Below are 25,588 nucleotides of genomic sequence, written 5' to 3' on the forward strand. Positions count from 1 at the left end.
CCCCCCCCCCAAAAAAAAAAAAAAAAGGGGCCCTAATTCCAATTTTTATACTCTATCAATATTCAAATCCATATGTTTTGTTGCAAGGTGATGGTGCCTCTGAAAAATGCATGGTTTCAGCTGCTCTAAGAAGTGAAAGATTTGAGCCCTCCATTAAGCCAGTGTTGATTGCATGGAGATTACCTGCTGGGTGGTTATTTTCTTCAACTGTGAACTAATGATTTGTTTTCAGGTTGATTATTTAGCTCATATCTCAATGGCTGTTTTTCTTAGGCATCTTGGCTCACAGCTTTGTGAACTGGAAAAGCTGATAGATAAAATGATGATTGCAGAGTTTTCAACGTATGCTCGCAATGATTTAAATAGACCCCTAGAAGATGATTGCCAAATTCTAGAAGAGGTATGTCTGTTATTGAAATAAACTGATGAATATGTTTGCATCTTTAACATACTTAATTAGCACCAACTAATTCATCAGGTCCCTAGTAGCAACATTATAATTTTATACTATTTCTCTTCTCCATCCAAACCTCCCCCTGCCCCCCTTTTTTTTTGTGCTTGATAAAATTAGATAATTATAACTTAACTCATGGAAGTGCAATCCGGTCCTAGTTTATTTTTTTTTCTAAATAATCAGTTCTCTTTTCTCTGGTTAAATGTATACTGAGTTCACTTCATGAACCTCAACGTGTAAGTGGAAAAGAACATGGACTCCCATATCTACCTGACTGTAAAATTTCAGTTTTGCAATTAAAGCTGATAATTGCATGTTCTTCTCATTCTGTCTCCCTTTGCATTTATGGGTGTTTATATCAAGTATATAGCTTCCCTGAATACATGCTTCATTTGCAGTATATATATAGTCCTCATCCCTATGAAGATCATAAATATCTGAAGATTAAGCTATTGTGATTGCTTTCTAGCCAGGAAAAGATTTTTCTGAATTTTGCCTGTACTGTTCTTCAGTAACTGGTAGACCCTATTAACTGTTTGGTCTTGTTTCATCTGTGGGTTTAATGAAATCTAGTGAATGACAGTAGCACTTAAATATTCCCATTTCTGCCCTATAGTTTTTTCTCACCTCTGTGCTGCAATGTGTGGTAGCCTCTCACTTGTGCTGGTGCAGCTGTATTTAGTGTCATTCTTGCTTGGGGTAAGGAAACTCACTGATTTTTGGAAATAATCTTTAAGCACAAGTTGGATGAGCACAACTGAGGAACAGGCATGAAGGGGCCTGGGAGGAAGGGACTCAGCTGGTATTGATTGCCACAGGGAACTTTGTATAGTTCAAGTATGACATTTGCCTCAAGGTGCTAGACTGATCTAAAAACTATTCACCATGTGCTTGATATCTGAACTTTCTTACTGCTGTGCAATTTCTTAAAATTGTTTCTTGTCCTCACCTTGATATTTTTAGTGTGCTTTTTTATTTTCTTTTTTTTCTTGATAGGAAAGACTTGTATCACTTGTATTTGGACTCTTAAAACAAAGAAAGCTAAATTTTTATGAAATATATGGAGATGAAATGATTATTACTGCAAAGAACATAATTAAACAGGTAAGCCACACACTTCTAATGTTTCTGACAAGCTTGCCTCAACCCCTTACAAATTATTTTTTAAGTAATTAAGAACAGCTTAAGATGTTAAAACAGATGAAGGTTTTTTGGTGGCTGATGGTCTCTCATTTAGAGCAGCTGAGCTTGCAGACACTAAGGACTTCCTGAAGCACAGAGGTCTGTTTGCAGAAAAGGCCTTCTGGAAGGAGCAGGTAGCATAAGTACAGCAGATCACAGCTTCCTCTGTATATAATTTCCATTGTTTTGAATCCCCTGATTTTAGCTTAGTTTTTTTTCTTAACACATGGCTTTCCTGAATCGTATAGTTGTGTTACAACATTATGTTTCAAAAAAAAAAAAAAACAAAAAAAAACCCAAAACCACACCAAAAAGCACCGCCCTGCAACCTTGTGAAAAACAAAACCTGCAAGTTCTTGGTGTAAATACATAAAAGAGAATTAAAAAAAATTGCTAGTTGAAACAATGGAATTTCCAACAAATGCTACAGAAAACTGCTTGCCTGAATGTTAGCATAGACCTGGCACAGGCATGTGATAAAAGGTTGGAAAACATCCTTGCATTTTTCTGAGAACAGGGTGAAGTAATGAGGAAGGTAGAAGTGCTTGCCTATTAAAAAAAAAAAAAAAAAAAAAAAAAAAAAAAAAAAAAAAAAGAGTTCTTGTTCACATTGGTGTGGTGGTTTGTGTTCTACGGTAGTGTATCTTCAAACAACAAATCTTTGTAGATAAAACCAGCTAAAACCAACAAATGAACAAAGTTCAGATGATGATTTTTGGGGAAAATGCATGGACTTGTTTGGACATGATGGCTTTTGTTTGCAAACAGAAACTTAGACTGAACTCTGAGTGTGTGTTTGGTGCTTTTAATTTTACTCATCTTGTTTGTGTGCATGCATATGTGAGAATATTGTATAAGGGGTGTTTTTCTCCCCTGAAGATAGATGATTATTTCAAGGGTTGCATTCTGACATGTTATAAGCCACCTCTGATTTGTAACTCAAAGGTTGGGAGATGATCAGGTGGCGGGTTTTCCATCAGATGAAGACAGTCTTTCCTGCCCTCACAGCATAGTCCACTGTTCACGGATGTGTTGTGAACCACATTGGGAACAGAGCTTTTAAAAGTTTGGGGTTTCCTTTTTAATTATTCCTTTTGTTTTAAGCCAGATTGTCTCTCCCAATCCATTTCCCATTGCAGCGCCACGGTTCTGTCGATCTGGTTGTGCAGGGTGGGTATAGATAACACAGGCCAATGTTGCTAGTAAATACTGTGTTAGAATTAGAAGACAGACAGTGATGTGACTGCAGCACCTCTTCTTAGAAGGACTTAGCAATGATGCAAGTCATTTCTCACTTGACCCCAGTCCAGTTTAAATTGGGTTAAGCACTCCTGCCCTAGCTGCTTGTTCTTTCCCCACCTGAAAGCAGTGGGATGCTGGGCTGGGTCATTGCCCTGCTCCCTGAAAGATCAGTAGAAGGTGTGAGTGGACACTCCTTTCTAGTCATGCTGTATTACTGTAAGCCTGGAAAAACAAAGGCAAACAGATGTGTGCAGTTGCTCTGGGCCTTTGTATAAGGCTTAACACCAAAAAAAAAAAAAAAAAAAAAAAAAATGAGTGACATCAGGGTAAAACTGTTCATCTGCCTGTGAGTCACCATTGACTTTTTATTTGCCTGTGTCAGCAGTCATAAGGAGACTTTTTTCCCCCTTCAGATTCTTTGTTTAGTTGCATAATAGGCAGGTAGCGCTCCATGTTTTCCTGCTCATTCCCAGTCATAAAGTGCTTTTCCCATTCTACTGGGAATATTTGTCTTCATGTTGGATATTTCAAGTGTCACCTCTGCTCAGTAATAGATGAAGTTTAATCAACTTCCAGTGTAAGTTTCTATTGAATAGGGAAAATAGACAAGATCAGAGTATTTCTGTGTGGTTTGTGCAACACGTTTGCATTGTGGTCTGTTGTCTCAACTCTTAGGGATATTTTTCCTTAATAAAGGAAACTGTTTCCTTTCCATATCTCAAATGTGCTTCCTGTTCAAATGCGTTGCTGGACTCTTTTGGTCAGTACTTTAGTAGCTCTTTATTGCCAGGCAGGTGAAAGAGCTGAGGCTTGTGAACACTGAACACACTGTTCAAGAGCAAGGTGTTTTTAAGAAGCTTCTGTACTGACCACCATCATTCAAAACATGGGTAAAGTCATGTAGCTTGAGATAGCAGCCCTCAGTCACCATTTTGAATTGAAAATATTCACTTAAAGGCAAGATGAATTCATAACTACTGACTCCTTTGATCAGGTTATTGTTTGGCATTTGGGAGAAACTCCCTTATTCGTCCTGAATGGGGTTGATTTGTACCTAGGGCTTACAAGTAGTGTGAAAAGAGATTAGTGAAACTGCTGTAAAATAATAGCTGTGTTTGGAATGAAAATCGATGGTTCTGGAGACCTGAAGAAACTGGCCAGTTTTCTGTGTACCTGTTGAAGAGCAAGTGTCCTTTGAGGGAAGGCCCCAGCATAGCAATGAACATGTCAGAAATCTAGGCAGGCTGTAGAGGTGAAGAGGACAGACAGACAGTCAATACCATGTCTGCTAGGAGAGCAGTTGAAACTGTGTCCGCCTAACAGTTGAAAGCAAGGACTATAGGTGTGCACTTCCACACTTCCCTGGTGATGTTTCTTCCAGTGAAGGTTAGTTCCCAAGTCCTGTATTTAAAGCTGAAAAGGAAGTCAACCAATGTTTCCCAAAGTCATTCACTTTGGAAAGGGGAAGAATATGGCTTCTCTTCTTAAGTATCTGACCTGAGACACATTTTTGAAATGGTGCTTAGCATCCATGCTTGGAAAAACAGGTCCCTTTGAGATGGAGACAGTGTGCCCTCCAGAGCTTAGTACATAGTTGGGAACATTCTGATCATCTGTATTTTGCAAATAGATGTTTGGGGGGTGGTTTTGTGGGTTTCTTTTGGTCTTTTTGTTTGTTTTTAGAGAAACAAGTTGTTAAATGATACAAATAATGTCTTTATTATTTTACTTTTCCTTATTTAACTTGAGGATTATTGTGTATGTTTTGAAACTTGGCAGCAGTTAGAAAGAAGCTAAGATCTTTTTTGTTTTGTTTTTTTCCTCTTTAAATTTGACAGTGTGTGGTTAATACGGTATCGCAGATAGAAGAAATAGATACAGAAGTGGTTGTTAAGTAAGTATACAGCCAGATCTTTTTTTTTGGTGGTGGGTGGGGATAGGAAATGGATTTTTTTTAGCATAGATAAATTTACCATTATAATTTGTGCTTAAATTTCCTTATAACTAAGGATTACCCCTCTCTTTCACCTTAAGCCCCTGGTTCTGTCTGTCTATGTAAGAATACTGTGTATTCCCCTTCTCATTCAGGTTCTAATGTTACCTTAAGCTTACCTTTCAAATAAATACTAAAATTCTGTGAATCTCGCTGCATGAAGCATAAACTACTGTATTCAAGTGTATATCTCTTTACTTGAAAACATTCCCTATTGTCATAATCTGGGATTTGGCATTAAAACTTATCGGTAGTTTCAGTACTTCCTGCATGATCAAGAATAGGAGGTATCCAGAGAGGAGACCAGACAAGTTCGGACCCAAGAAATGGTCCAGCAGGAGCCTCACAAAGCCCAACAAAGGCAAATGCAACGTTCTGTGTCTGGGAAGGAGCAGCCCCTTGCAAAGAGGAGAGGGAGGAGCTGTCTGGCTTCAGAGCAGCTTTGCGTGGCAGGACCTGGGGGTCCCTGGTGGAGAACTGGTTGGCCATGGACCAGCAGTGTGTCCTTGCAGCCACAGCCTGGGCCACATTAGTGTAGCCAGCAAGCTAAGGAACAAGAAAGACATTAAGATCCAGCAGACGTCGCTGGGTTGTTGGGGGCTGAAGCATGGAGTGTCGTAGAAGCAACCAAGGGAGCTGGGTCCCCCTCCAGCCTGGGGAGGGGAAATCTCAGGGGAGAATTGCCCACAGCTACCCCATGGGAAAGTGATAGCAGAGCTGTAAACAGAGCCAGACTCCTCTGAGGTATGCAGGGGAAGGATGAAGGGCAACAGGTACAAGATGAGAGATGAGAAATGCTAGTTGAATCTTAGGAAAAATGTATTCCCTATGGGATAATCAGACACTGGAGTGGGGGCTCAGAGAAGCTGTGGGTTCTCTGTCCTGGGACATAGAGAAGCCTTGACTGGGCAGGGACTGGATCAACCCAGTCTAGTTGGACCTATGTTGAGCAGGGCTTGGACAAGGCACTTCCAGAGGTGCCAGCTACAGACGCCCCTGCCAGCTTCTGTTTTTCTGTAGCTCTGCAATTCATTCAGCTCAGCAAAGGGTTACCCCAATATACTAAAGCCAGGCCAGCTGATAAAGCAAAGCGAGAGGCAGAATCTGCATGGGATTCATACCCAGGTTGGGAAAAGACTGGGCACAGGGTCATTTTTAAACACTGGATATTTGGTCACCATTCTCCAATGTTTACTATTCTGCTGTTGGGTCCTAACTGTGTATTACAGGGTTTAACTTTTGTTCTGTCAATGACTTTTCTGCCCTTTGCCACAAACAGCTGACTTGCACTTTAATAGCAGAAGTGGTCTCATTGCAATGCAACAAAATGGGCATAATAACATGGCTTTTGTAACACTTGCAAAATATTTTCATTTAATTATTTTTGTAATTTTTCTTTTCCCACATGATTTGTGGAAAAGTTATTAACCCCCCTCCCTTGTTGCTAACACATACTTATCCCAGCAAAAAGAACATTACACCCTGGAAAAAGCTAAATGGTAAATGTGAGGGTTGAATTTTTTTAGTATGATCTGTTTTTATATACCTCCTTCCCCATTCCGCTTGCATACATTGTGTTGATCATGATTTGTTAAGGTGAAGTCTGGCGTTCTGCCAGATAAAAGTCTACAGTTTTCCCTATATTTGTAATTACATTTAAAGCATGGGTTTTTTTCTTTATGTGCCAGTAGGCATCATGGCCAGTAAACATTTGTGATTTACTGAATACTGCTCTTTTTTAGGCTTGCAGACCAGATGAGGATGATGAATTTTCCTCAGTGGTTTGATTTACTGAAGAATATTTTTTCTAAGTTTACCATCTTCCTCAAGAGAATAAAGGTAAGACATTCATCTGCCAAGAGCTTCACAGAGTTCAGACATGAAATGGAATGAAGTTACTTTCCATTTGAAGTCTGAAGGTGTTGGTTTTGCTTATAGAGTTCAAACTTCTGATGGAAAGAAGGATATGTGAATATCGGCATCCAGGGCAAAAATGATTAGTGCTAACAAAGAGAGCAGTGGGAAGGAGATAATACCTCTTGTTGCATGATTACATCCATTTCAGGCTGCTAGGGATTAGGACAGAACTTTTGTATGTGTTAGATTGCTCCAAATGAGGTTTCTTTCACCATTCTCAGAATCATCTGATACTGGTTACCCGCAGACGGATGGGTCTGCCTCTGAATGTTAATTACACAATAGAAAATAAAGCCAGGATTTAGTTTAATTTTGTGGGTAAAAGAAAATCTCTTTCTAGCACAAGCTTGTTTTGTTTTGTTGGTTTTTTTTTTTTTTTGTAATAAAAACTGTATTTGATTCTAGGCAACGTTAAATACTATCCGTAGCGTGGTTTTCTTGGTTCTAGACAAGAACCAAAAAACCAGAGACCTGGAGGACACCTTACAAAAGAACTCGGCTAAAGACAATACAGTGGATATAGAAGTAGCTTACCTGACCCATGAAGGCATGTTTATAAGCGATGCGTTCAGTGAAGGGGACCTCCTGCCTGTAGCAGCTGACACTACCTCTCAAAGAAACACTTCCCCAAACAGTGAGCCCTGTAGCAGTGATTCAGTCTCTGAACCAGAGTGCACTACCGATTCCTCATCCAGCAAAGAGCAAACATCGTCTTCTGTTACTCCAGGGGGAGTAGAGATGATGTAAGTAAATACGGTGCCTGTCTCCACTTTGCAGCGTGTCAGAAACAAGGTGTTAGGTGCAGGTGGTTGTTTCTGATGATACAGTACAAAAACTACTTTAAAGGAATCTGCTTTTCTAGGTAAGTGATGTGCAGTGGCTCTCCACCATCACCCCTAGAGACTGCTGTTAGACTGCCCTGTCCCCAGCTCTCCTTTGTTTTGTTTGTTTGCCTTGTTTTCACCCCTGTGGAGTGATACGGGGACTCGTTATTAAACTTCTTACAGAAAAGGGCCCCTTCTCCATCGTTCTGTTGGAGAGCTCATTTCTGTAGAGAACAGGAGAGATGCAAGTCTAGCCTACACAAAAGACAGATTGTTTGTCATGCCTGTAGCAGGCAGAAGCATCTCTGTTCCCTGTCCATGTTCTCTATGGCTATTTTTGCTGGGTTTTTTTAAGCTGGCTTCATGGAATACACCTTGATAAATTCTAGAGAAAAATCTGCTTTTCATTGTCAACTCTTTGACTGGCATGGTTAAATAATTCCATCTCAGTGCTTTGGTAACGTCAGCAGTGCTGTCCTGTGGTGCTCTAGACTCCAGAGTTGTAACCTTTCTGACATCCTTTTATGCATATCTTATTTATGGCTGGAAGTCAGAGCTACCTTTTAAAGAGAATCAGTCATAGTGTGTGTGGGACTTGGACATGAACCACTTCAAAAGCCAGCATGTCTGGATGCAGAGTTCTGTGAAGCAAAATTGAAATACCACTTGTTATCCCCCTGGAAGATGGAAGATAGCAAGTGGTTGGCTTGTTCTAACTGACACTCAGGTGTCTATACTGTGTGTTTAAGCAACTGTCAATTTTGATAGAGACCTTCCCCCTTAAATCACAATGCTGGCTGAAGGAGATGGATTTAAAATAAACATGCTGTGAATAAAACAAATTCAGGCCTCTGTTTGTCCAAACATCCATTGTACGCTGGAATTAAAATGTAATGTGGAGAGAGGTCCAGGGTTACAGTGAGGAGCAGGGAAGGAGAAGGGGGTTGGGTCCAAATCAGTCTGGAGCACTTTGCCACATTTGCTAAAAATATACCCCCCAGCTAGAGCTCTCAAGAAATAAAGTTCTTTCCAAGGCTGGTTGCATAACTCTGTTCTAAAATGAATTTGCTTCATCCCTCTCCTGGTTTTCTTTACACTTCTGCTCAGTGTTTGGAGGAGGCTTGTAAAATTACACAGTTAAAACAATGTGAGTCCCGTTGCTGCTCTGTAGTGTCCCAGGTTTTCTCTCTCTTCTCATACTGTCCCTTGAGCAGCCACACTGGACCAAAAGATTATTATCTTAACTAATTACGTGAATGGCAGAGCTGTGCTACAGGCTGTCCTCAAACCAGTAGACAAATCACAAAAGGCTTTTTAAAAAGTACCAACTTAAAGAGCCTGAAGTCTTAAGAACTACTAGAATGACAGCCTGTAGATTAAGGTGGTGGGGAGTGCAGAATATGTATTTTAGGCCTTACACTTGCATTGGAAGAAAAATGCTGTTTTATCTGCTGTATGCCTGCAATGCTTGAGTGTTACAGGAGCTGGGTAAATTTTAGCTCAGTCAATGTTAGTAATACTTATTGTATTAGTAATGGCTATATCATGTCTTCTTTTAGACCATTAATAGCAATTAGAATGTGGATTTAAAACAAAATAAGGGATGTGCGGTTATGCATTTCCTTGTTGCAGGGACTGAGATGACATTGACAGCAGCTTAGAAGATCCCATCTGTACAAAGTGACTTTGGTGATTAACTGACTGTCTGCATTTGACAGTTGCTGCAAGGCTCTTTCCTCCTTCAACCTATGAGCAGAAATACTGTTGGTTTGGTTTTGTTTTTTTTTTATAAATTGATGTTCAACCAACTGGTTCTGTCATTTGTAGGATCAGTGATGACATGAAGCTGACTGACCTGGAACTGGTCAGGCTGGCAAACAATATTCAAGAGTTACTTTACAATGCCTCTGATATCTGCCATGATCGTTCAGTCAAGTTCCTTATGGCAAGAGCAAAGGTAAGGAACTTGGGTCAGACTGCTGTTGGTGTCTCATCCTTAATGAGAATTTACTCCCAAGTTACTGTTTTAATGAGTGAGAGTTTTGAAAGGTCATTCTCAATTAAGTAACTGTTCCTGCTGCCGCAGGCACTTGATGTTAATGCCCAGAGCACACAAGCATTAACATATCATGTCATTGTAGGACAATGTGGGTTTCTGCTCCTTTTTTTTTTTACTTTTTAGTAAAAAATGCTGTCTTTGCATGCAGAGAATATATTTCTATGACAAGGTAGCTGCTTATGCTGCAATCTGCCTTCTCTGTCCCATGTAGGGTTAAATAATGTGCCTCTTAAAATACTGGTAGCCCTCAGACGAGCTGACTAGTTATTTCTTTCCATCTGTGAGTTTTTGTGGTGTTATGTCTCCTTACAGTGGTTCTCTTTGCATTTAGGATGGCTTCCTGGAGAAGCTGAATTCCAATGAATTCGTTGCTCTTTCTCGCTTGATGGAAGGCTTTATCTTAGATACTGAGCAGATCTGTGGCAGGAAAAGTATGTCCTTGCGAGGAGCACTTCAGAGTCAAGCCAATAGATTTGTGAATAGATTTCATGAGGAGAGGAAGACGAAACTAAGGTATCTCTGGGTAGAAGATCTTTGTGTTCTTACATGAGTAATTTCATCAGTCATATGCCAGGCAAACACATGCTTTTATTGCCTAGAACACTAGTAAGCCAGTTGTACTTAAGAGCGGGGTGTGAAAAATCAGTATTAAAATTATTTTCAATTGGTTTAGACTTTTACTGTTTTCATAACTTAATTTCTTCAAACTATATTGTTCTACAGTTATCTAAATAAGGACAGTAGTAGCTACAGAAAGTACTCAAGACTGACATTGAAGAGCAGAATTGCTCTGTCTTGGGGGTTAAGTAACTTTAGGATAATTCACTTCAAACTGTTATTAAAAAAAAACAAAAAACAAACAACAACACAACCAAAAAGCCCCCCAAGCAAACAAAACCAAATCCAAACCAAATAACCCCAAACCCAACCCTGTACCAAAAAACCTTCAACAAAAACAATTAAGAAAACCCTTAAGCACTTGGAGAACAGTCTTTCCAGTAATATACATCAAGTCTTTTTGCTCTCATCGTCAAAAACTCTTAAAAGTTCCAGTATTTACACATCGTTTCAGTGGCAGTGATCTCATAAGGACCTTTATTGCTTAGTGTAGTCTTCTCTATGATAGATTGAATGAACAAATTGTGAGACCTTGAGGCCAACATGGTGTTTCTCTGTTTTGCTACTGCCAATTGTTGGACACCTCTTTCTAATGAAGGTGAATTAACATTTTGGGCCACTGGCTTATTTTTTAAAAAAATTACTGTAGTTTTGATTCCACCGCATTACAGGCAGGAGAAGCATCAAGACGTTTACTTTTCTCAGCCTCCTCTCTTTCGTGTTTATAACTAGTCTACTTTTGGACAACGAGCGCTGGAAGCAAGCTGAAGTTCCTGCCGAGTTTCAGGATCTTGTTGATTCAGTGTCAGATGGCAGAATCTCTCTCCCTGAAAAAAAACCTGCAGGTATGTATCTTGCAGTCCTACTGTTAACTGAATTTATTATCAGCAAATGCTGCTTTTGAATGTTGATGGGCATATTCTGATGATTCTTATGTCATTCTTCATCTGTGTTTGCTCCCTGTCTTCTGGGGGGGATCGGAAGCAAGTTGATACCTTTTTTCTTTTTTTTTTTTTTTTTCTTTTTTCTGTTACCAGTGTTGAAACTTCTTGTGCTAACCTTAAAAGACCTTTTTTTTTTGACAACCCATTTAAGTGTTAGCACAGGGAGGGAGCTACATTTTTATACAAGTATTCCCAGTGTAGAGGCTTACATTCTTTGCACAAATTTCCTCAGAACATACCACTGAAGTGTTGCAAGGGACTGAGGAGCATGTGTGTGTGCTCAGCTCTCCTTGTGTTAAACAAAGCTTGCTCCTTCCCACTACTTGATGCTATGAGACTGCTCATGGCAGTGGAAACTCGGGTGCATTCAATTATTTACCTTCCCACAGAAACCTCATTTGACCTCAGACGAGTCACTTTTTTTCTCCTCGCGTCCCATTTCTCTGTGTACGAAATGGGAATGCATAATGTGTTCCTACTTTGTGAGGATACTCATCCCATATTGCAGTGATGAATGTGAACAGCTAGAAGAGGAAGAAAACATACACAGAGGGGAAGAAAATGGCGAGAGATGAGAAGGAAGAAAATACAGTACTGTCATAGTGGAGAAACCACAATCCCCCCCCCCAAAGGAATATAGCAGATACAGGGAGCATGTTGGGCAATGATCACTGCAATTACGGAACATGATAACAAAATATACTCATTGACCATTGCTCTTAAAATAAGCTCTTGCAGCTTCCTTTAAGAAGATGGGAAACTGGTGGCATCAAATTTAGCATGAAAAACTGCATCAGTAAGAGCTTCTAGTATGAAGCCTTAGGAAGAAGATTAAATATTGATATACCCAAACTATACTGGTTTGAAGATTAAAAATTAATATACCCAGCAAATCATTTGAGAATGAATAGTAGAAAACCTAGTGACTTTTTCTGCTTTTCTTCTGTTTGTAACCTGTTGTATTTGAAGTTTTTAAGTCCATAATGACTGTGGAACTCTGGGAGATTTTTACTCTAAAATCCCAGCAGATAATAAAATAACTTTACAGATCATAATAATTATGATGGGCAACAAACTATGTAACAAATATTGTAAAAGAGCAGTGCTTCAAAAATTACTTTTTTTTCAAGCCTTAGTAAGTGCACACTAAATTTTTAGCAACTAGCATTGTTTGTACTTGGTTTTAGTTCAACTCATCCCTTTTAATTTCTTGCTAAAATGTCTAGCTACTGAAGAAAGAAAGCCAGCTGAATTCCTTATTGTTGAAGGACAAAAATATGCAACAGTTGGGTAAGATGCACTCTTTTCTCTTAGCAGTGGGTTATTTGGCAAGAACTTTTGCATAGAACTGTGATGAATACTAACAGCTTTAGCAATCTTCTTTAAATAAAAAAAAGCCTCTTCTTCCACAAACTAGTTTCTTTAGTTCTCAAACAGTTATAAAACATTGCAAGCACTTCTGTACATTAAAATGCTCTTCTCTGAATGACTAGGCTGAAATTTATGGTTTCATTTGAATATGTTTGGAGTTTTTTCCAATTATATCATGAAAACACCTGAAAATACAGGTTTGTCTTCCATAGCACACTGTTGTTATTTCTTGCACTATAGGTTATCTCTGGCAAAATCGTAGAATCATAGAATGGTTTGGGTTGGAAGGGACCTTTACAGGTCATCTAGTCCAACCCCCCTGCAATGAGCAGGGACATCTTCAATTAGATCACGTTGCGAGAGCCCCATCCAAACTGGCCTTGAATGTTTCCAGAGATGAGGCATCTATTACCTCTCTGGGCAACTTGCTCCAGTGTTTCATCACTCTCATGGTAAAAAATTTTGTCCTTAAATCTACTCTCATTTAGTCTAAAACCATTATCCCTTGTCCTATCACAACAGGCCCTGATAAAAAGTCTGTTCCCATCATTTTTATGAGCCCCTTTTAAGTACTCGAAGGCCACAGTAAGGTTTCCCCAGAGCCTTGTCTTCTCCAGGCTGAACCCCAAAATACATGAGTCTACTATGGGATGATTGCTTATTTTATTCAGAATAAGAAATCGGATGTGGGCCGGATGTGGGCTATCTTAGAAGCTGCATACACTTGCAGCTTTCTTGGCATCCTGATTGCTCTGGGTTGGAAAGTAGTTTCTTAAAGATGGTTATATCAAGGACATTTTTAAAATGTATGATACTCACATACTTCTTTCATTTAAAAACATGCTGTGCTTCCAAAGACTGTGAGGCTTAATCATTAAATATGCATGAGAGTGTTTTTGAGGAGGGAGTAAAACTTGGAAGATCTCACTCCCCAGAGCCCTAACATCAATTTACCCCAAACTTAAAAGTTCCGATTTCCATAATGTCTTTGACCAGCTGTCATTTTGAGTTGCTTCGTGATGATGCATCGCTGTTCAATTAGAAGCTGATGGCTCAGAACTTCTGTGCCAGCCAACTGATGTCACTGCAGAAGAGCATTTCAGGTCAAGCAAGAGCATCTGAACATGCTTTAAAGGATAAAATATACTTAATAGATGATGTGTTTGATAATCCATCACTGCTCATTTTAAACTTACTATGTTTAGCTCTGTGAAGCAGTTGTCAGCTTCATGTTGGTGCAAATATTTGTTTCAGTTCTACAGACTTCTACATACAGTTTTATTGTATTTAATCAAATAAAATGCATTTATGAAAAAAAGCCTAGATGTCCCCCCAAAATTTTCCAGGTGTTTATTTTCAGTTGATTGTTCATCATCTTTCTAAACTCTACTTCCTAAAGGAAGAAAGAGATCTAACTTTATGAAATGTTAGAATATCTAGTCTGAACATTGGATCTCACCTTAGTTTTCCTGCCTTTTGTGTATTTGAATTCAAAGGAGCACACCTGTTCTTTGTGGAGCCTTCTTAATTCCATCCAGTAGCTCCTGAATTCTCCAGTGCCTGCTGAATTCAGGGGAAAATTACAAGTGTTGAGCATCTTTGAATATTTGGTGGTGTTTCTTCACAGCTACCTTCTCTGGTTAAAGATTCGTTAGCATTCATTACATCCTTTTCAGTGGTGGTTGCAGTCTACATTCTGTGGATTTTTATACTTAAAGTTGGCCAGAATTATACAGTAGTATAAGAAAGGAGCTTTGGATTTCTTTGTCCCCTGCCAACATCTATGTGGAGACTTTAGTCCCACAGTAGCTTTTTTTTGAGATCAAAAAATTATACCAATGAACCTTAGATATTATCTCTCATATGTTAAGTATTTTTTCCACATGCCACCCTGTGGAATGGATTTTCTTTATAACCATCCTTATGTATATATTCTTTTATGTTCTACTTCAGATCAGTTAGTGGGTTTATTTAATGCTATAATCTCTAGCATTAGGTAGCTTTCTATCAACATGACTGGCCTTTGTTTGATTTTTCAACATCATCTGTGCACTGAGATGACATATTTGGCTGTTTCCTCTCTTGTAGGACAGTATTGCTGTTAATAAGAATAATCCTTGAGTACTGCCAGTGTGTGGATAACATTCCTTCCATCACGACTGATATGCTTACCCGCCTGTCTGATTTACTGAAGGTATGACTCCAAATGTACCAGCTGTGCTAATCGGGGGTATTCAGGGCAGAGAACATGTCTTGCTCTCTGTAATGCTTCATGTGTTTTTATGATTTCCTATAAATTATATAAACTGTCTCAAAATGATTGCATTTGTTACTGTGCCATAAGGTAGCCTTTTAACCTAAGGGTATTAAAGATGCAATTTGTTGTGTGAATTAACTTCAGGAATGCTGTCTCTCCTCTTCTTCACCTGTAATATTGGAAATCACATCTAATAAGTGTTTGTCATAGCAGCCCAGCCTTCAGGCTGGGTGTGGAATTAATGCTGCTGAAGAAAATGCAATTTGATCCCAGATGCCACAGACATCTATCTATATTAAGGAAGGAAACAAGTCCCTTGGTTTTTATAAGTGAGTAGAGGTATAGGTAGTAGAAGCATGAAAAATAGTATGGGATGAAGCTTCTGTTGTAAAATGTAAAGGTGATGAAAGACCAGGACCTTCTTGTCATTTATTTCGCACTAGAGAAGAGGAAAGCTGGTAAAGCACAGACACTGCAAGGTAATATAAGTAAACAATAATAAAAGGGGCACATGAATGTATCTTAAAACTCTGTGTGTGTGTGTGTAGGCTCCAAAGCCTAGCAGTTAATTTATTTCAAGGTTTTCGCTTGTGTCTTTGCTCACAAAGGTTATGTCACATATTAGAGTTCTGAGCATAAGCATAATCAATAAAAGATGAACAGGTTCTACTCACCAAAAGTAATTTTATACTCTTCAAAAATATTTTACATAAAGTGGGGGACGGAGAAGGGGAAACATACCCCAGGAGATGGACCTTTAAGTAGCCTTCCTGTTGGTAGTTCTTATCTGAATAACCAGATGCAGGAACGTTCTTCCCTGCAGTCATCATTCAGATTCATCCACAAACATTGCCCTTTGAAAGCACTATCCAAGGCAAATCATTCAGTCTGGGCCTGGGGGATACCCCTCTTCACCTCTCATTCTCCAGCTGCTGTTTCATTCAGATCTTGCAACACCTTTTCACAGGCAGGCACAATAGAAGCAGCTGCCTCAAACTTGGCCAGACTTGCATCTCTCTGTGTTACTTCTCTCTCCCTACTGTATCTTGTTCTAGCCCTATGTCATTTGTGGTTTATTCCTTTGTATTCAAACATTATGTGCAGTTTAATTATTGTATTTCCTTCTGGCAGCAAGGTGCCATTAATTGGAGAGAAGACAAGAACAGCTAGCAAAAACAAAAGATCATTTGAACAAAATAAGAGCCACTCAAGGTGTCGTTGCATGTCACTATGCTTTTTGTTTGACAACTGTCAGAGCTAGCAAGCTTAGAAGGTAGCAAGAGATGGTCTTTATTGTGATGGAAACTGCAAAGTGTTCCCAGGTAATGAGATTCCAGGTTGCTTTGAACTGTGGCTGCAACCAGAGTGAAATGACACCTGTGTATGGACAAAAACACCATCGTAATTACAGGAAAGAGAAGGCTTGCAGCCATGGTGCTGAAACACAGAAATGCTTTCCTCCAAGCAGTCACAAGGAGGGGGTATTGCTCTTTTGATGTTTAAGTCATGCTGCTGTCTCGTTGCTTTGTCTGGAACAGACTGTCCAGTAACTGAGTAATATCCATGAAAGGCAGTGGGAGAGTACAAGTGTCTATCGTCCTTTGTAGAGCATGTTTTTAATGGTCTGCCACGCAGTCAATGAGTTGGTGCTAACTGGAGCTAAATACCTCAGAGGATAGGCTGTGTAGGATGTGGCTTTAGCTCAGTGGATCTACTTCTAAAGACCACCAGGAGGCATAAGAATAGGTCTTGCTTTTCAGGAGGAGATTAAGTTAATGTCAGGCAGTTTCAGACCCTGACTTCTGTCTGAGGGCAGAGTAGTTTATGCCCCTCTCAGGTCAGGTGCCACACATAGCTCAGGTTTAATTGTGGCACTAGGGCTGTGTTACTTTTCTAGCCCCAGATACACCACTCTGGCAGCCTAAGGTGGATGTGTGGGGTTCACGACGTATCCTCTGCGGTCCTGAGTTTTGTGACTGACTCCAGGCAACAGCCAGAAAAATTGTTTCATGTTTTTACTCATGGAGGGTTAAAATTTTGGGTTTGTTCTTGCATTATCACAAAGCAAGGCCTGTGAAGCAGGTTTCTAGCCCCCCAGAAAAAGAGCTCTGTGTGAGGGAAATTCTCTGTGTTGCAGACACAAGCTGCAGGGCCACCTTGTCGCAATTCCTTGTGAATCTATCTTCAGGTGCATAAGAAGGTGTCAGCTGTCTGGAGGTTTTACCTCTCAATTTCCACCCGTGTCAACAGGGCAGTTCTGTTAAACTTGAGCACTGGGACTTATGCTCTACATTCAGTGCAGAAATCGGGGACAACAGCAACAGCTTCTCCATCTCTACTGCATCACTCAAGCCAGTTTAGAATACCTGGTGTCTCAAAGTTGCGTGATGGAGCAGCATTCCAAAATAAGACAGAATATGCTAACATGAACTGTCTTACTGTCCAGAGACTTTGCTGGCCTGCATGCACTTAGTAATTTTTTTTCTCTTGGAACTAAGTCAGCAAGATCAAGTCATGAGTCCTCCACTATAGGTGGAATTCTTACAGAATTAGGTTTTGGTGTGGCTTAACGTCTTCTGTGTATTATTTCTTAATCTCAGTATTTTATATTGTTATAAACACAGATTCAGTCATCTCAGCAGCAGTGAGTTTCAAGTTTTCTTTAACATCAGTAATGAGGAAGGCCTAGACCCAGAGCAGAAACTTGTTCTTTTGATATTTTCCATTCTGGTATTACACTTGTCTACTCTACTTAGCAAAACTAGTGAGTTCCTTCTCCTTCACTACATTCAAGGTCCTGGTTTGAGAAGTACATTTTACAGATTTCTAGTACAAAGCTGTCCTTATGTACAGCTTTCAGAGTTAAGGCTGAACATAGCTAGTCTGCAGCAAGTCTGACTTGTGGCTTTGCTTTCACAGACAAGCCTCACCAAAAGGTCTCAGAGAGAAGCAGAAATTAGTCCCTGAATTGAAATCATTGAGTAGCTGTGTTTTTAATAGTAGTATTTCTGCTTCCCTTTGCTGAAATGCTGCCTTGAGTGCTTTAGCATAAGTTGAATCAAAAAATATTATGTGCCAGTGACTACTGAGAGTGGTGAAAAATTCCTTTTGTCTTACTAGTTAACAGCCATGGACTTCTCTGTAGTAAGAAGTATGTGAAACTCTTCGCACTGGGCTTCATAATAATCTATTTAATCTTGCAAAATTCTATTGATGGTATTTCTAAACTATGGTTATGCATAGTTGTTGAAAAGTCAGCATGCATTTTCTCTATCTTTTTCTTTCTCACAGTATTTCAACTCTAGAAGTTGCCAACTAGTGCTTGGAGCTGGTGCATTACAAGTTGTTGGTTTGAAAACAATCACTACAAAAAACCTAGGTATGGACTTCTATATTTAAAATGTCAAAACTTGTTCTCCTACCTGTTTAAACATTTATGATAACCTATGGTTGTGTTGTGGTTGCTGTGCATGGAACACAGAGGGTGATAAAACCTTGCTGCTTAGAGGGTAAAACAGGTATAAAAGCTAGTGAATTGGCTGATGAAGCACTAAAATCCATCCAGTTCCTTTGCTTTCTGCTGGATCAGTTTAAATGTAAAGCTTCACTGTGTTACATGAAGGAAACCTGAGAACAAATATACAGGCTAGCAAGCTTTCCATGAAAATGTTTTGACTGCAGGAAGGTGTAATTACTTTTTTAGTGGTGACTTTGGCATGCTTGGGAGGTGCTTAGTGTTCAGATCTTGAGACAGGGGTTACGTAGGTAGAGGAATGCAGCCAAACCCCTGTCTGCCCGTGCATTTCGCTGAGCTGTGCTGTCCCATCTGCCCTGTGGTGCTGTATTCTGTAACACCGTGTCCATATACAGCTCCTGTGGGTTATAACCGTGTGTCAGTAATGCGCGAATGGATTTCTGTGGGTGGCTCTGGGCAGAATAGTTAGTCTTTATGTGGCTGAATGTACTGGTGCAGTCAGGTAACTTAAGGCTCTGTGTCTGCATGCTGAATCCAAACTATGATTTGGGCTTTAGAGTTTCTCGTTTTTAGTGTGCAGCTATTTAGCTGAAGTTGCCAGCCCCAAGTTACCTGTCTGGACTGCTTCAGCTGCTCTGACATGCTGGGGAGAACTAGGTGCCCAGTTCCGTGCTACAGAAAAGTCTGATGTGCTACTTGAGACCCCCAGTTTTAAACTTATCTCCTGAAATTAAGAGCCTTTAATTGACGGGTCGAAGCAGCTGTTTAACTTGCAGTTCCTGTGTTTTGGGGTGTCCTGTCTGCCCTTCTTTTTTAAAAGGGAATAGCTTGAGTTGAGGGCTGAGAGTCTTCCCCCTAAGGGGCCATGGCCCATAGTCTTGAAGCAGATGCAAGTGAGCAGAGAAAATCTAGGTCGGGTCTTTGCTCCAGAAGGCTTGGCCATGTGGTGACCACGCTGGCGCCCCTGTGTGTCCTGCTGCCAGCTCAGGCCCCGCTGGACACAGGAGAAGCTTAGTTTTGGGAATCCTGGCAGCACCACGGGCGGGTGCAGGCTCTGGGCAGCTCAGCGCTGGCAGGGCAGGGTGTTTATGTACGCCTCCTGCAGAAGAAATATTGATGCCTTGAGAATGTGGCTGTTGAGGTTAGGTAGCTGATGAGTCAGGTCTTCTGAGATCTCTCTGATGTCTGCGTGTGCTCAGGGCTCAAAATGTCAAGTAGACACCTAAAGCCCCTTGTAAAATTAGTCTCTTAACCCGTGTCTTGCAGAAGCTGGGTTGAATAGCCAGGTACTAGTCTGGCATCTTCACTGGGTGGGTTTTTCCCAGTGGAAACAAATGCTTACTTTCTTTTTTTTTTTAAAACAAACAATCCAACAAAAACCCACAACCAAAAAAGCAGCATGTTAAATTGTATCAGATCTGTTATTTATGTTAAAGGAGATACACTCTATACAAAATGACTCTTCCTGTGTAATAATTGTTATTTTTCTTTCCCTCTCTCACTTTTGGATTTACAGCCCTTTCTTCACGTTGCCTACAGCTAATCGTACACTACATTCCTATTATCAGGGCTCATTTTGAAGCTCGACTGCAGCCGAAGCAGTTTAGCATGCTCAGGCATTTTGACCACATTACGAAGGTAATTCTTTTGGCATTTCCTAATTAAACACAAAGTTCTGCTTTTCAACCGTGCTCTGAAGAATATGAATGCTGTTAGACAGTAAATAAACCCTGCTTTCTTCCATTACAGGATTATCACGACCACATAGCTGAAATTTCAGCAAAGCTCGTTGCCATAATGGATAGCTTATTTGACAAACTATTATCCAAGGTAATGATTTATGGAAATAATTATACATTCTCTAAATTGCAATTGGAGGCCTCATTATATACAGTCTAGATATTTCAAATGGAGTCTTAAACTTTCCTAATCAGGAATTGTTTGAACTTCTCTAAACTGTATGAACACAAAGCTCTGTTGCTGTACTTGTGAATGTATTTTGTCTTAACTTTTGCCACCTGGGTGTCATTTGTCTTCACCCTCCCCACCCCCACCCCCCCAAAAAAAAAAAATAAAAAATTTCATGTTTACTCCTTCAGCAGTAACAGAAATGCTTTGTCTGGCACAGATGCTCTGGGGTTTAGAAACTGAAGTGCTCTCCTACCCTCAGCAGTTTTATCTACTGACAGCTCTTGTCTGCAATTGGGCTGAGCCCCAGTCCCCGCTTCCTGCTCTTCCCAACCATGCCTCTTTGGAACTGGCGAGCGTGTAATTTCCTGCAGCTGAGGAAACGGCAAAAAATTGCTGAGGAGGAAGAGTTTTTTGAGGGGAAGGACCAGCCCATTTATTGGGCTGCAGTCTTGGAGATTAGAGGTCTGCGCTTAGCAGTTCCTGCTGCGTAGCTGTGCAGCATTAATAGCTGTCCCATGAAGTGCTCTTTGTGGTTTTTTGGTTTTGAATGCTTGTAAGTGGAAGAGTTTGGTCCTGGGCTGAATCCATGCCCTCCAACTCACCTCAAGGTGGAATACACTGACAGTGCCCCAAGATGGGACCTCCTGGGCCCACAAATCTGATAGATACAGCACATGAGCTTTTAAAGCTTAGTGTTTTGCTTTGGATCTTAGGCTCTTTTTTTTTTTGACATAAAATGTGTTCCATGAGAGAAATAAACTAATTCTTCTGTGTCAGATTTGATTGATTGGCCTGGGCCAGCCTCTTCCTTGTGGGAGCTCATGAGAAGCACAGCATCTTCCTGGTGGAGAACAGCTGGGGACAGGCAGATGCAGGCTGCAATGAGGCAGCTGAAACAGGCAGCATTTCTCTCTTCCTTGCTGTTTCTGTTATTTTATAATTTATTTTATGTAGTGCTTTTTCGTTGCATCTGTTTCTTTGGGCTATCAAATAAATAGTGTTACCTAAACTTAGGGAGGAAAAAACCCCAAAGCATTTACATTGGGATTCCGTGCCCCCTGTTGTGTTTACACTTTTCAAAAACACGTTTATGCCCCTTTCTAAAGATCCAAATAGTGGTCTACTGCTTTTCTGGGTTTTTTTCCCCCACACAAAAATACCTGTTCTATGAAGTAACATGGCTTTTTGGTCACTTAACCTCTTTATCTCTCGAAAATAAAAGACAAATACAAGAATTTAGATTATTGATACCAAACAAGTTAGCCCACAGCAAACCAGTAACACAGTTTATGTTCCTGATGGTACAGCCTTTAAAGATGGTACATCTTTACAGCCCATTCTCCCCTTGAGCTGGCACAAGATAAAAGCTGAGAATATTCCCATCTTTTAGAGCTCTTAAAGGCTTGAGTTGAGAGTGCCAGGCTCACGTGGAGGCAGCCCACAGAGTACAGGAGAAAAGGAGACCATGTGTTATTTCCCTCTATTTCTAACATACCTCACAATTTGGCTCATCTTGCTCCTGAAAATGAAATCATGGCACCAAAGATTGTGAAGAACATGAAAACAGGAAATTTGCAAATGGGCATGTCAGTGCAACCATGTCAGTGTGTTCTTTGGTGTAGTTTTGTGAGAGTCTAAATATTTCAGTGGTCACCTGCTATTAAAGTGTGTAAAACTGAATGAGTACACAGGCAAGTTTCATAGCAGTGCGTGGCCAGCATGCTTTAGAAACAAACACTGCACGATCTAGAAACGTGCTTTGTAGGGGACAGACAGTTTGGTCCAGTAGATGGGACGTTGACCAGGCACTTGGGTAATGAGAGCAAGTTACTTTTGTGTTTCCAGGCTCTGCTTCCCTCTGGGAGCTCGGTGGAACAGGAGCTGTCTTCACACAGTGCCACTGTGATGCGGCCGTGTGCTCAGCGAGGCGTTTCACAACAGCAGGGACAGTTCCCAGCATCTGTCTGTTAACTTTGGCAGGGAGGTAAAACAGGAACGGTGGTATTTAACAGCTATAATTAACACGTGAAAAAGGCGTAGGTTTTTAAAAAGGGGTAGGTGTTCATGGAAAAAATCTGGTGCAAGTTCTTAGCTTCTCTGGGAACTTGCTGTCTTGTGACTGTTTGGACAGAAGAGCAGTAAATTTTTGACTGATCCCTCGTGGTTTACGTGCTGTTGACCTTCACTGGAGATAAAAATGGCCAGCACCTTGCAGGACTGGAGCTCATGTTTCTTTCTGGTGCTGCTGCTCTTCCCCCATCACGATGAAGAGTCTGATTTGTCTGTGGTCACACAAGAGCTGTTGCTTCAGCTTGACAGTTCCCTTTGGCTTTACAACATACTTGTAAATTGTAAATCATTTGTTGCCTAACCCTTATGTCTTGAGGCACAATCCTGTACACTGTGCAGTTGTCCCACACAGGGAACAGAGCTCCTGGAGCAGTAAGCGCTATTTTTCTGCTACTTCTCCTGTCAAAATTAGGTCATCAGTTTTGCTTTTCCGTAAAGACTTTCTCAAAACTCCCCATTTCTTTTTTTCTCTCACACTCAGGCAGGCTTTGTTCTCATTCACAGTTCAGGCTAGCATGAGAGAGCGCCTCCAAATGTGTTTGTAAATAATTTAGTTACAACAATTCGGCTCTTCCAGCGAATTTTGCGAGGCTCTGAGGGAAGGGAGGTATCACCTTACCAAAGGCGACCTACCAGTGATTAACCCAGACCTGTACTAGCGCAGCCTCTCTGCCAGGAACTGAAGGGCTAGCTTCCCTGTTCCTGGGACAGTTTTTCAAAGTGCTTCTGAAATTATTCAGATCTTCCCTATCCAGGCTGAGGACCTAAGAATTTTCTTCCCTTTGTAGCAAATCTCTTGCCATCTGGTGGTGTCCAGTGTCTTATTTCTTGGGTTTCAGTCACTGGGAGAAGGAACATTTTCTACTTTGTTTTCCAAGGTGTTTCTGCAACGTTTTTGTGGGGGGTTTTTTGGTGGTGGTTTTTTTTTCTTCTTTTTATGGCCAGGAGCTTCCATTTCTTTATGTTTTACTTTCCTTGTTTCTTCAGAAATTTGGGTGTATATGATCTTGGAGAAGTAGTTTTCTCTCGTGAAGTACTTGAGGTAGAATTGCTGGTCTGTCACTGACTCGTACAGATCTGAGGGAGAGGGCCAGCTCACAGGCCACACGGCATGCATCAGTGTAGCTGGCACAGTGATTATTCTCCCTGCATCTGTAATTTCACCTGCATCTGGTGGTGGAAACCAACAAAAAGTAATGAGCAAAGAAAAGCGATTCAAACTAACAAAGATGAATAGATTAAATTGGGAAATCCTCAGATTTCATACTGCTTTGAGATTTCTTATAAAGCAAGAAGTGCTAAAAGATTGTATGATGCGAGTCCTTGGCTGAATCAGACAAACCCAGCTACTGTTTTAATTTGTGATACACTAAATGAACCTTGGTTCATGACGTCATTAGTAACGGAGGGCTTTAGATGGCTGTTGGAAACTCTTCTATATAAACTGTTTTAAGTGGTAAAGAGGAGTAACCAGTGGTGTTTTTATTTCCAGTATGAAGTGAAAGCTCCTGTTCCTTCCACATGCTTCAGGAATATCTGCAAGCAAATGGCAAAGATGCATGAAGCTATATATGATCTCCTTCCTGAGGAGCAAACTCAGGTGAATGTTATTTTTGAGATTCATGTAACACCTCCCTTGCAAATGCACATGGACTTGGTAACAAGAAAGACTTATGCTTTATCTAGGGGGAGAAATATTCTTTTTTGAGTCTTTGTGAAACCCCCACATTAAAGGGGTTGGCAGCAGTCATGCAGACAGCTCAGTCTGAACTGAAGTAAGTGTTTGGATGTGCAGAGAGAACGATGAGACATGCAAAAAGAACTGACTGCTGACAGCATTTTGAGCTACATTTTAATGTCTACAGGGGTGAATCTTCAGTTCAAATTAGCGCTGAAATTCTGCACAAACAGCAGCACTTTGGGTCTCGAGTACAGCCCTTCCAGGGAATTCTTCTGTAACGCTTCTCAAACTTAGTGGCTTCTGAAGGTCTCTAAATGTCTTACGCAGCCAAATAGTACCAGATGTGCTTTTTCTTTTGCTGCAGTTACTGCTACTGCAGTTTTAAGTCTGAGGACAGGAAGGACTGATCCAGTATACACTAAGTTGTAGTTTCTCTTTTGCACTAAATTAAATGGTCTCTTCAACTGTTTTTCATGCTTTCTCTTGCAAGAAAAGACTTTAAGTGGTTACAGTACAGGGAAGAGATTTGTTACCTTCTAGCCTTAATAGACATTGCTAGATGCTTCAAACAACAGGGAAGAAAAATTCATGCTCCAGAGAATGTGTCTTCCAAGTGCAACATGTAACAAATAAGTGAAGGTGTACACTGTCCTGCGTGTTAGAAATTGTGTATGGCCAGAAAGATTAGGAGCCTGAAGGACTGGCAGAAGGGAAAGTCACATGCATTGCTAAAACAGAACCAAAGGTTAGTGATTTAAGGCTTTGGTGGTAGATTCCCTCACTGTAGGCAGCGATGCAATCCTGGGGATGGTTCCTTACTCTGGTTCTGGGGTTTCTTCTAGATGTTGTTTTTACGAATTAACGCAAGCTACAAACTTCACCTGAAGAGGCAGCTGGCCCACCTAAACGTCGTCAATGATGGAGGACCTCTGAATGGGTACGTTTGGATACATTTTTTTACTGTTTAATTTAAATAATCAGGCTTTGTCTTCCTGCAGGAAAGTTGTAAACGTGGAATGCAGCCACACTCTGGGTTTTAGCATGTCCCATTTGGAGCTTTCTTACAGTAAAGGACATGACCTGTGCCTTTCCATACTAACTAGGAATGCAGTTGGCTTGATAATAGACTGGGAGTTGGGCATTGTCCTGCAGGAAGCCTGCTGTAGGTTTTCTCTGTTTGTGGGTGACTTTTTCTCCGTTTGTGTGACAGCAGTGGCCACAGTTTGATTCACAAGAATCGCGTGATTCATGAAGCAGTTTTGAAACATGGATGATGACTCACAGCGCTAGCAAAGTAAAAACAGGAAAAAGTGGTATTTCATCTGTGTGACAGGCAGCTTCTATACAGAAACTGTTTTTACAGCAGAACTGGATTTAAAACAAAGTTTATGCTCCACAGAGCTTTTACCCCTTCCTGCCCCATCCCCAAAACGGGTCAGTGGTGCCTCTCATGGAAGGGTGTGGCTGGCTGTGCCTGTGCCTGGCATCCCACACCTCCCAGGAAAGAGAGCAGCCTCTTGCAGACTGAATCCTGTTTCTGGGTTTTTTTTTCAGTCTGGAGGAGGCTGAGGGGAGACCTCATCACCCTTT

The 25,588-nt window shown here is 40.7% G+C and overlaps 1 protein-coding gene across 3 annotated transcripts in view; it reads left to right on the top strand.

The window, feature by feature from the left end:
• The window catches only part of VPS54 (VPS54, GARP complex subunit), a 55,063-nt gene that overhangs the window by 25,972 nt on the left and 3,503 nt on the right, over positions 1 to 25,588 (top strand). For all 3 annotated transcript variants that reach the window (XM_026844267.1, XM_026844266.1, XM_026844268.1), the window contains 15 exons: positions 274 to 400; positions 1,451 to 1,558; positions 4,717 to 4,772; positions 6,614 to 6,710; positions 7,194 to 7,531; positions 9,440 to 9,569; positions 10,003 to 10,184; positions 11,022 to 11,134; positions 12,460 to 12,523; positions 14,693 to 14,798; positions 18,153 to 18,240; positions 19,853 to 19,974; positions 20,086 to 20,166; positions 23,810 to 23,917; positions 24,841 to 24,935. In XM_026844267.1, coding sequence (XP_026700068.1) covers positions 274 to 400; positions 1,451 to 1,558; positions 4,717 to 4,772; positions 6,614 to 6,710; positions 7,194 to 7,531; positions 9,440 to 9,569; positions 10,003 to 10,184; positions 11,022 to 11,134; positions 12,460 to 12,523; positions 14,693 to 14,798; positions 18,153 to 18,240; positions 19,853 to 19,974; positions 20,086 to 20,166; positions 23,810 to 23,917; positions 24,841 to 24,935 — 1,815 coding nt within the window. The remainder of the gene's footprint in view (positions 1 to 273; positions 401 to 1,450; positions 1,559 to 4,716; positions 4,773 to 6,613; positions 6,711 to 7,193; positions 7,532 to 9,439; positions 9,570 to 10,002; positions 10,185 to 11,021; positions 11,135 to 12,459; positions 12,524 to 14,692; positions 14,799 to 18,152; positions 18,241 to 19,852; positions 19,975 to 20,085; positions 20,167 to 23,809; positions 23,918 to 24,840; positions 24,936 to 25,588) is intronic.

The sequence above is a fragment of the Athene cunicularia genome (genome assembly GCF_003259725.1).
Source record: "Athene cunicularia isolate RWA chromosome 3 unlocalized genomic scaffold, athCun1 chr3_part1, whole genome shotgun sequence".
In the NCBI taxonomy this organism is placed as follows: domain Eukaryota; kingdom Metazoa; phylum Chordata; class Aves; order Strigiformes; family Strigidae; genus Athene; species Athene cunicularia.